The 11,826-nt window shown below is 39.6% G+C and overlaps 1 protein-coding gene across 1 annotated transcript; it reads right to left on the bottom strand.

Moving 5' to 3' along the window:
* Positions 1–3,534: 3,534 nt before the first annotated feature.
* Positions 3,535–7,136, bottom strand: LOC127365249 (uncharacterized). The gene is made up of 2 exons (XM_051403145.1): positions 5,936–7,136; positions 3,535–5,834 (listed from the first exon to the last, which is right to left on the bottom strand). The coding sequence occupies exons 1-2, from the start codon at positions 7,088–7,090 to the stop codon at positions 5,091–5,093; spliced, it is 1,899 nt and encodes a 632-aa protein (XP_051259105.1). The 5' UTR covers positions 7,091–7,136; the 3' UTR covers positions 3,535–5,090.
* Between the last annotated feature and the right edge of the window lie 4,690 nt (positions 7,137–11,826).

The raw sequence follows: 11,826 nt of genomic DNA, 5'->3' as shown, positions 1-11,826 counted from the left end.
GACAGCCGTCTTACTGCTTTCATAAGGACAAGCTGGCAGTAGCTTTCAACAACTCTGCTCTCTTTAATCTCTCTGGAAGAAACATCAGTCTACACACTGTCTTTAGCTTAAGGTAAGTACAAAAGGAAAAATGGGTTTGTGAAAAGTAGGGACACTGAAAGTCAGAGTTGGGAGAGAGTCTGTATAATGACGTCATGCTAAATGCTTGAGATTAATTTTATAATCGTTAACAGCAATTTACCCAAATTTTATAACTTGTTTGTGGATAAAACTGATAAAAATTAAGACAAAACCTCTTTCCTGCCATAAATACCATGTTGTTATTACACATGTGAATCCCAGTAAAAAGTGATTATAAATTTAAACATTTGTATGAATTAAAGGTTTTCATTATGACAGATTTTAGGGGGAGTACCCTTACTTCCAGTGCCCATGGTGAAAAGGATTACATGCCCTGCTTGGTAGACTGGATCCAAAGGCAATATCAGGTGTACAGACTTACTGGAGAAATGCAACAGGGGCTGGGAGAACAGATGTTTGTATGGTATTTGCTTGACACCATGAGAATCAGAGACTGAGCCTCTTATACTGTACAAGTGCACTTAAGTCTGTAAATCATCTGGTATTTTATGTTAGTGTATTGTGGGTTGGAGCCAGTCTTCCATAATCCTTCCTCGACAGCTCATCAATGAATACAGTGGGAGCAAGGTTATGATGTTCTTGTATAAATGCATTACTCAGAAATTTAAACAAGGATTCCTCCTAACAGACTCACTGAACAAGTATGAAGTTAACTGGATTGGTGTATTTACTGTCATTTGAAGACATAATGTACTGGGTGGATAATGAAGTTATGTTTTCAATATCCAATCAACTGCAAATTTTAGCATCCATAATTTAAGCAGCTTGAGAGAGAATTGCTCTTCCTTGGTATCATTATTTGTTCATTAGGAGTGCTGCAACTGTGATGAGTCATGGATAGAAAAGAAAGCTAATATATTAAAAGAATGGACATGGAGGTTTTCTGCTAGGTATGTGAGAAAGAACCATGACATCCAATGTAGATGAAAAAGAATTGGGCAAGTGAAAAGGAGACTAAAGAGCCAGTGGAATAAAAAAACTGGATGACAGGATGACCAGCTGGCTAGGAAACAAGAAGGCTCGCTGACTGGAGAACAATGGAGAAACAGGATAGGTCATTAGCTAGGAAACAGCTGATCGGAAACAGGTGGACCCGCTGACCAGGAAACAGGAAGATTTGCTCTGCAGAGAGGAAGATGAAGTTTACAGTGAAAAGGGCTGATAAATGATCCCAGACAACAAAAAAGGGATCGGGATCAACTCAAGTTCCAGAGAGCCAGCACCGGCATGGCTTACCAATGAATATGTCCCTTTAGTAACACCTAGTGGCAGTGGCAGGAAATACACTAATATACCTTCTCTGTGCACCACCCAAGGGGTTTTCCCCAATATATCTTTTTTTGAGCTGTGTGTGAACGTTAAAGATAACAAGCCTTGAGTGTATTCAATTTCTGTATAATGTATAAAAAAATTCTATAATTTTTTTTAGAGATGTTGTAGAGATAACATTGCTATGTTTCAGCAATAACCAACTTAAGCTTGTTAGTTTATGTGGCTAATGATAGCTACTTCATATTATTGATTTCCTGTCCACCAAACATAACATCAGTTCTACCATGTGAAGAGCAAACTGAGTATTCTGGGAACCTGAGATGTAGAGCAATTCCCAGGAAATACATAAGCCGGGTGAGCTGTCAGTCTTTGTTTGAAATTTCAGCAGCTACCTATATGCTAATATGCAAGATAATATGTTACAGTTATTTGCCGCAAACAACCAGTTAATATTTCTGCTTGCACCTTAAAAAACGGACTTGCTTGGTCCAGGAGTAAGCAAGTTCGGAAATCCAAGGTATTCATGCTGAGGTTCAGACTGGAGGTCTGGTAGCCCTCTGGCATCCTGTGGGTTTTTCAGTGTTTGTAAGTCAGTGAGGTTTTAGTGGCACCTAGTGGTGTAGTTGCAGATTGCAACTCACTATCCTCTTCCAAGCATGCAGGAGAAACAGTGGCCACAAAACGCATAAAAAACATGAACTATCTTTGTCTCTTCTGGGCTACTGTAGAAACATGTTGGTTCAACAAGGCGGACTCCATGAAAGGGGACCCGCGGTGTCTGTAGATATAAAAAGGTTCATTCTAAAGTAAGAAAAACACAATGATCCCTAAATTTGGGTGATTGTACACTAATGAAAATATTACATTCAATTTCTGCCAATAGATCTTCCTAAATGTTACACACTGGACCTTTAACTAAACATAATAAACCATAACGTTTTTGAGGAGGAAGACTGTAATTAATTTAATCTCGTTTAATGTGCTATTTTGATATGGTAAGAATGCAAGGGACCGACTACCATACATTCATTTTAGGGTCAGACCTGCATGTAATAAGAAGGTTAACAAAAAATGTATCACAATCCCCAAAGAATGACTTGACTATACAATATTTTTTGGCTTTACACTGAAGCTCTCAATTACACTGCTCCTATTTAACTCATAACTCCCATTTGGTGTTTGATACATAATATATTGTATATATATCTTGTTACACATGAGCCTGTACGGTACTAGTCATGAGATATTGTCCTGTAAACTCCCGCACTGCATGAGCCCAGATCCTGAAGGCACCATCGTAGATGATGAAGAAAAGTCTGCAAAGACTGTTCTGTGGAGAGGTTGTTATGAATCTCTCAGATGTGAAGGAAATTGACTTAAAATGCAAACAAAGCTCTTACGTTATTCTTCACTTGGCAACAGATATGAGATATAAGTGGGTGTTGGACCCAAGAGATTCCTCCTTCAGTTCTTTCTGTGTGCAAGTTCATCTCGTGGTTATTAATTTTCATCTGCATAAAAATTGTGATTGTGGTTACTGCATAATGTAACTAATGTGTTCCCACTAGTACAAGAGATGGCTGGCATATTGTCTCAAATAAGTGACAAATGTTAAGTTAATGTCAAGTAATGGTTATGTGGTATAAAATACATGAAACACATTCTCCACATTCTCTTAATTTGTAGACGCAATATTCATATATAGTAATACTCAGACGACTCCACAAACAAATTAACATACACATTTTTCATACTCCATACTTTCAATCCTCCAAAAGGCATTTGAAATATGTTTTTAATGTTCTGTAGTTTCAGTAGTTTAATTGATGAAGCGGTATATATAGGCTATACCTATACACTCGGAAAAATACTTATTCATTGAAAATGTCGACAGTCTTTGCTACACAGAAACTGAGATATGTCTAAGCTATTTTTTATGTTGTTGTGACTCCACCAATGTATTTCTGGGGAAAGATCACAATAGACTACTAGATTTCAACCAACATTGTTTTTATTTACTGTTAACATGCAAGTCATCACAACAGTAGATATTCCACAAATATACGTAATCATATCTCATAATAATCAAAAAATAAGTAGTAAAAGTAACAATACCACAATGGAAAAACAAAAGACTCCATTACGTGTAAAAGTCTTGTATTAAAGATAGCAAAGATAGCAAGTATTAGCAGTAAAAAAAGGCGCTGAAGGATTAAAAGTAAAAGTACTAAATGAAGAATGATCTTTGTCATAGTGTTACATTATTGATAAACATCTAAGAAGTATTTGAGCTACATTTGACTACTTTCTTATACTGCTGGGGGGGTGTAAGTTTAGATCTAACCTCTTTCCATATCTAACACATTGCCCTGTAGTGGAAACCTCATGGTGACAACCTAAACTACAGGGAAAGCTTATTCTGGGTAAGTACAGACTAGAATTGGTAATCTTTTTAATAGTCACCAAAGACAGTCAAACACACACATACAATAAAAATCTAAACCTAACACAGATTATAATGTCAGAAATGCATTAATAGAGCTAAAACAAGGCTTATGTAGAAGTTTTCAGATCTGAATCTGAAAAGTAATGAGTAACCACAGCAGTCAGATTAATGTATATCAGCAAAGGGTAAAAAATAAATCTTTGTTTTGTAGTACAGTAAAAGAAAGTACTCTAGTTAAGTAAAATGAATGCAAATATACTGTACTTTTGTGAATGTACTAAGTAACTTTACACCTCTGCCTGATCCCAAATAATTCACTGGTCCCCTGCAGGAAACATCTACTATAAACAGACAGATTTCACAATTTGGATGACAGTCTGGTTTCACTGCTGATAATTCACCCACCTGTGACTTTCTGGCATCAGCATATCCACGTTAAATAAAGAGTGGTGGATATACATGACAGTGCTACTGAAAGTAAAGAGTGGGAGGACTGAAAAAAGCCACCAAGCTCATCTCATTGTCAGTAAAGATCAGTGACAGCATGAAAAATTGTAGAATTTTCAGGAATTACTGAAGCAACCATTCTCCCTTGAATTCATCAAAATAAAAATGCTGCACTGGAAAATTAAGTAATCTCTGCCACTTCTCTCTCTCTCTATCTTTTTAACTGTAATGTTATATTATGATAGCGGATATGTGTTCATTCATATTATCTTCGGTCTTGATTCATTTATTACATCCATACAAAGTGAATACTGTTCAGACTGGATTTTTTCAGCGCTGATCTCGGGAGATTAGCAGCTGTGGGTTAAAACTCTGACAGCAGGTAGCATGTCCTAGAGAAAATTAAGGGCTGCCCACACAGAAATGGTTTTATACTGAACCGTTAAGAACAGTAAGCACTGTTTTTGCTCAGTGAAGCACCAACTAGATTTTGTCTCTATAGCTTAGCTTCATAGCTTTCGCCTTCATAATGAATAGATATCCTTTGGCTTACATATGACTCAAGTAGACCAAACACCAATCCATCATCATCACGTCAATGCAGTTGGGTTCTACAAGTGAAGTTTACAGAATCAGCTACATCAGATTGTAGTTCAGCAGTAAAGTTACCTGCATTAGTTTTATTAAAATATAAATACACACTAGAGCTCAGGTGTGATTGGTTACCTCACCACAGTTGTCTTTCTTTCATAGCATATCTTTATTAAACATTAACTCACTCTTCCTAGTCCTGGATCGCTTTGTACTGGTATATCTTAATGCAATGGTGCATGCTATCAGACACTGCTAGTTGGCCCTCAGGTAGCAGGGTCAGGCCACGTGGACTACTCAAGCCCTGGGTTACTATGGGCCACCCTACTCCCTGTGCTGGGTAGAACAGGACTCTGTGCTGATCCCCCCAGTCTGCTACCAGCACATTACCATCTCTATCTATAGAGATGCCCCAGGGGCAGGCCAAGACGGGTCCCATACCAGCACATACACCCAGAACTCTCACTGTGTTCCAGCCTGGCTCAAGCACTTTGATGCAAGGAAGATGACCTGTTTCATTGCCCCTTTCGGACACAGCTATCATGCCTGAGCCCAAACAGGCTGCCACTAAGTAGGGACGGTGGAATCCGGTCACTACAGTGCGCTCAAGACGTGAGCCTGTTTTAGGGTCAAGCTTTAGGGCAATGAGGGTACCTTTCCGGATATCAGCTATCAAGAACTCATCCAGCCTGGTTACGGTCACACCCCTGGGAGCCTCAAGCTCATCTTTTGCAGATCCAAATCCTGACCCTCCAAAGGTCTGGAGCAGGCGACCGTGCCGGCTGAACACAAGTAGGGCTCGCTCAGCTGCACAGCTTAGTGCAATCAAACCCTTAGCATTGACAGCAATGTCAAAGTAGTTCCGACATCGTCTGGCAGAGCCATCAGAAGTTGGGGAGGTCACTTGCTGGAGGACATTGCCCCGAGGGTCAGTTATCTGTTAAAATTTAAGTTTAAGTTTTAAAATCTGTGGCAACTTAATTTGCTATGGTACACAATCTGTATGTTGTTCATGTCTGAAAGATGTTTAACACATACCTGAACACGTGCATTTCCGCAGTCCACTATAAAGAGTTGGCCCTGTGGTGTGGCATGGATACCACTTGGCAGGGTAAGGTCAGCCCGACCTGAGCCCTGTTTCCCAAACTGCCTGATCAAATGGACTCCTCTGGAGTGTAATATTGTCATGGATGGGTCTCCTTCCTCCTCCAACTCCACAAGGGTGGGCTCTCCTCTCTCTCCTCTGCCTCTCTTTGGCTCTTGAGAGGAACCATCTATGACAGACATGGATAAAGACCTGGCCACCAGGGCTTGTTTTGAGCCAGTTGTGATTTTTTTCTGTGGCTGTTGCAGATGATTATGACTTCTATATGTAGGGTATGAAAGGGTCTGTCCCATGTCAGAGACCCTTGACCCCCTACTGAGAGTTGGTGAGATTGAGTTGTTGCCACACTTCACCCTCCACACTCCTACATGCTCATTTGTCTCACCACTGATCAACGGGCGTGTCTTGTGTGTCAAGTCAACTGTAGACTTTGATAGACGGCAATTGTAATTCAAAGAGCCTCTACTCATGTTGTAGTCATGAGAAGGGCTAACAATGAAAGTATAGCTGGAGTCAAGGCTGTCTGTTGGGGATGGTGCTCGACCAGAGTCACCATGGGTTCCTAGAGAGTGTTCATCAGAGGACTGGCTGAGGCAAGAGTGAGGTCGACCCCTGGAGGTTAGGTCTAGGCAGCTTTGGCTGGTCAGTGGCTCTCTTGAAGTCATCCTAGGAGATGTTAGACCACTGTTGCCATACCTCAAAAGTCTGCTATTGGACTCTTGACTCAATCTTCCTTTATCTACTTCCTGGCTGTCTAAACTCAAGCAGTGACTCAGCTTAGCATGCTCCCGTCTTCGTTCAGGTGAGGGGGAGGTCTTTCTACCAGAGACCATAGTAAGCAGCTTCCTCTGATTCCTGGGAGAGTAGTGTTTTCCATTGCTATTCACCTTGTATACCTGCTCCTTGCCTTCAGTATCCATGTTTTTAAGTACCGTAGGAACAGTCAGAAATACGTCCTCCCCTTGTGGCGGAAAGGAGGCTGATTCCATCTCGTCATCCTGGGATGACTCCCAGTCAGACTGTTCACACTTTGGAAGCCAGCGAGATATCTTTGTTGAGGAAAGCTTTTGTTCCTCCTCTGATTCCATATCACACGGTTTAGAGAGGCTGATCTTTCTCACAACCCTGCCTGTTGGTGAGGTCCACCCCTGTCCTAGGCTGTTTTTTTCTCCCCCAGCACCTTGATAATTTGTGTCTTCACATTTCATTTCATGTGAATGAAGAGCGCACAGCTGGCCCTGTGGTCCACAACCGCCAACATGCAGGCACAGACTTTGCTCTTGCACGCGAATATCTCCAAAGGCAACAGCATTAGGTTGGGAGCTGGGTTTGAAGTTCACTTTTTTAAGGGATACTGATATTTCCCAGGGTTGTAGGAACTCTGCAACCTCCTTCAACAGCAGGTTCTGGTTAAGCCTACTTTCATCCAGACCTGACTGTTGACCCTCCTCCTGAATCTGCTGCTGAAGTTGAGTCAGTTTATGGAATCTTTGGTCCAGAAGGGACTGGCTCACCCGGGCTGCTGCCAAGTTCTCCCTCTGGATCTGGTCCAGATGCTGCTGAGTGTCACGATGGTCCTGCTCCACCCTTTCTAGCAGGCGCCGCTCTTCTCTACGTGCTCCCAGAATTGCCCGCTCTACACCCCGCTTTACTGATTCAGTCTCAGTTTTATGACGCTCTTGTAGGCGACGAAGCTCTGCCTCTGCCTGAGCAAGGTCACACCGTGCCTGTGTTGCCCAGCATGGAGGGGACTGAGGCACGAAAGCAGGAGAAGGACCATCTGACTGACAATCAGGACTAGGGCTGTGGGCTGGGTTAGGGGAGGTGGGATTGCTCCCCAAAGGACTTCCCACATACATCATGGTGGATGGATGGATCTTTATGTATTTTCTAACATTCAATTTGAGCTTCTGCAGAAAGACAAAATGAAGGGAAAGGGAAGATCAACAAGAGATTCATGAACATAATGCCTAAGGAAGATTTAAACATAAAGAGTAATTAACCTTCCTGTAACCAAAGGAGTTCCTCCCCATTTTACAGACTACCCAACAAGGAACAGGGTGACACACATTTTAAGCCTTGTTGACCCCTAATTTGCCATTAGCAAAGGCATTTCTCTAATACTGTATTACATGACATGACACATATACTCTGTGAATTACAATCATTCATAATTTGTAATACATATTTTGAAGCTGTTTGAATTGTAAACAGCCAGTTTGTATGTATTCTTAACAGTTACAGAAGCAGGCAGTACGCTAGCTTTAGCAATATTAGCATCAGCAAATCTGTTGAGTAAATCCATTTCTATTATAATTGATGTTAAATGTTAAATAATTAAATGTTTTTCCTGTCTATAGTTTGCAATTGACTTTATGCTTTAATTAATAATGTATGCTTTAAATCTCACCATGTACTAGCGATTCCTGTTCATGTCCATTTAAAACAGTGCGGTACATAAAGTATGGCGTGGCCCTCTTATATAATCCAATTAAACGTTTTTTTTTTGTTCATTTTTTAGATATGAAAACAATTTTTGAGGTACTCGTTGAGGCTGTCACTTGTGTAGTTGTAGTAATTAGAGTAATATTGACCTGTGTACCTGTACTAAAGGTTGTGGTGGCGTCATCCAAATATTAAACATTTCACCACAATGAAAATTACATGTTATCCGACTAGATTTTATTTATGGGGAAATGTGTGACAGACAACTCAGCAACCACTTTACTACTTGCACCGGATATGTCTTTTAGAGCTATTTCTATGGTGCCAAGTGAACAGCTGCTTATGGAAAGGTGATATAGTTATAAAGGAGGCCAAAAGAGAGACAAGGCTGTGGGCAGAAAGAAATAGCATAGAGGAGGAAGAAAGTTTTGAGTATTGCACCGAGATATCTATTAGCATTTCAAATAGCAGCAGACAGCCAGAAGCATCCAGAGTGAGGGCGAGAGTGGGAGGTAAAGAGACAGCCCAAGTGTCAACACAACAATACTCCTCAACTCCCCAGTTCTGCAAACAGACCCACTTTGATATTTTATTCATGAGCAGAACAAAGTGATGTAGAGAAATGGCAGTGAGAGATGTCTGTCCTCCATGTGATGTATTGTGATAATACTGAAACCCCAGGGAGCCATAATATAATAAACAGAAAGTAGCAATCTTACCGGGAATACATTAGGAAGTTTATGGCCCCAAACATTTTTTTCATTTATAGGAATGGGCACAGTTGGCACAGTCCAATGCATGAATAATATATAGGCCTAATGCTTTTTGCTACTTCAGTATTTCTAAAATGGAAAAAAGGATGTACAAGGATTTTGCCTGTAATAAATACAGTCTGTAATGACCAAATTATGATTAAAATTGGAAAATATCTATTTAAGTTACGAAGAAAAATAATGATCAAGTATTCAGAAATATTTTGGTACCTCACACTTTTTATTACTCAGTGGTTAGGACACATCCCACAAAGGTCCATTCTTATAATTCATGCGTGCTACAGAGGCATATGTGTTTTAACCTGTATGTTGAAGCTCAACAAGTAGTTTCAATATAGCTTTAATAACAAGTGACCAATACTAAAAGGTAAATAACATTAGGTCATTTATATTTGCTTTGTTTACAATAAGCTACATCCAATGATTTTATCTTAATTGTTTTAACTTGTGATTACCAAAGCTAGAAGCTATTTATGGCACAGTCATTTTACTTTAGCATTAGCTTTTGGAGGCCAAACTTAGCAGTGGTTCTCAAACTGTGGGGCATGCCCACCTGGTGGGGAATGGAGCCACTGCAGGTGGGGCGTGAATGACCAGGGGAAAAATATATGAAATTAAGTTATTGGAATGTGATTTATGGGGGGAAAATAAACAAAAGTTTGCAGATGCTATCGTGCTGACCTTTTATTAGTTGCATCATTGGTAATGATTGATAAAAATTGTGAGGTGGAATGTTTGGCTTCTGAAGGGGGGCACACCAGGAAAAGATTTAAACCACTGAGCTAAAGTGATTAAATAAGGGGGGGTGGGATTGTTGTCAAATTGTAGCCACGTAACTGATATTTTATCTTAACATTGATAATTTACTATTGCATTGTAATAGACAAAATTAGCAGCAAAAATTAATGTTACTGACTTATTATTATATTATTATTTAATCATCTTTGCCAGGTTAATACCAAAGTATACCTCCATTATTGTCCCAAAACTATTAAGAATACATCAATAAGCTTGCACTGGGTGACATGTTCCTTCATTGCCATTAACACAACTCTGTAGTTAATTTTGAATTAATCCCACACACACCGACCAGACGATGCAATTACTCACTGGACCATCAAATGTGTATTCATCCACAGATGAAAATAGTCCCCAACAAATACAATATTTCCTGATCCTTTTAAAAAATTTAATTTTACTGTATGACCGATATGGAAAATGATTTGTGACCAAGATTTACAGTCTGAAAAGTATTGAAAAATGTACGAAACTTTATTGGTTGTTCTGGGATTTGTTGACCACTGTAAGTCTACTTGCTGCAGTTACTTAAGTTACTTAACACATTACTAATTAAAGATTCTGAAAGTATCTATTCTTCACATAAGTCACATGTACTTTTGATACTTGAGAAGGTTTTTTTTGTCTTATACTTTGGCATAATAATCAATACAGAACTTCAGAGCTGTAGTGGACTTTATCCATTGGGGTGTAGCTACTTGTATTTAAAGAATAGAGTTTGAGTTTTCCTTCCACAGCCAGTGCCAGTGAAGTTATTCCTGTTCATTTTCATGTTGGAGATAAGTGACAGGTGTATCTGAGGCACATTGCCAGTCTTATCTCTTTGAGTCACAGACCAGGTTTCCACTCACATTACCACACTACATTATAGATGAGGAGGGTCCAGTTACCCATCTTGTGAGTGCTGTGGGATAACTGGGTCACATTAGAAACACAGTCAATGAGCAAACCTGTGTTACTACTACATGTCTGTCTCAAAAAATGAGTAAACTTTAGAAGCAATCAAAAATTGTAATTTAACTGTGAAACAAATTTAAATCTTCAAACAAATTACCTTGCTGAACACTTTTCAGTTTCACATTTTCACAAAAAAGAATGAAATCAAGAAACACTCAAAATGTACTTTATAATAAAACTATTAAAATCTGATTTTGTAGAATGAAAGAAAAATCCATCAGCGTCTTACCTGTAGTCAGGTACCAGTGCTGCTACGACCCCATGCTCTGCTCTTAGTTACCGCATGTCCCCACTCCTTCACTTCTACCATCAACCTCTGGCCGTCCCTTTGTGCCATTTCCCCTCTTATTGGCTGTTGCTAGGAGACCACCAAGCCAACTCCAGTTTCCTGTGTATGCAAACTCAGAACGTGCATCCACAATTGATATATTTCTGATCTTCAAGTTGTGTACTTTATGCTTTACCTTGAAATAATAAAAGAGTCTGGGAAGTAAATTCATTAATAACACAAACCAAACAGGTCGATGCCTGAGGAACTGACACTTCTTTGTGCTGTGAAATACACCTATGAGCTTTTGTCTAGATGTGCTGTATGATGCAACTGCATAGAAGTGTTCCTGTTATGGCTAATTTATTGGGCTTTGCATTAAATATTGATTTCTAGGGTCTGTTATCTTAGTGTTCAGTTCTGGGTTTGAGCCAGTTCTTTCTGCACAGACTTTATGTGCTCTAAGCCATGTTTCTGTGATGTACTGGTGACTAGGGCTACAACTCACAATTATTAATATCGTCAGTTAATGTACAGATAATTTTTCTCGATTGATTGATTAATCGCTTTGTCCATAAAAAGT

Source organism: Dicentrarchus labrax, unplaced genomic scaffold (genome assembly GCF_905237075.1).
Source record: "Dicentrarchus labrax unplaced genomic scaffold, dlabrax2021, whole genome shotgun sequence".
In the NCBI taxonomy this organism is placed as follows: Eukaryota; Metazoa; Chordata; class Actinopteri; family Moronidae; genus Dicentrarchus; species Dicentrarchus labrax.
The sequence above is the reverse complement of the archived record's forward strand: the minus strand, read 5'-3'. Positions and strand labels throughout refer to the sequence as shown.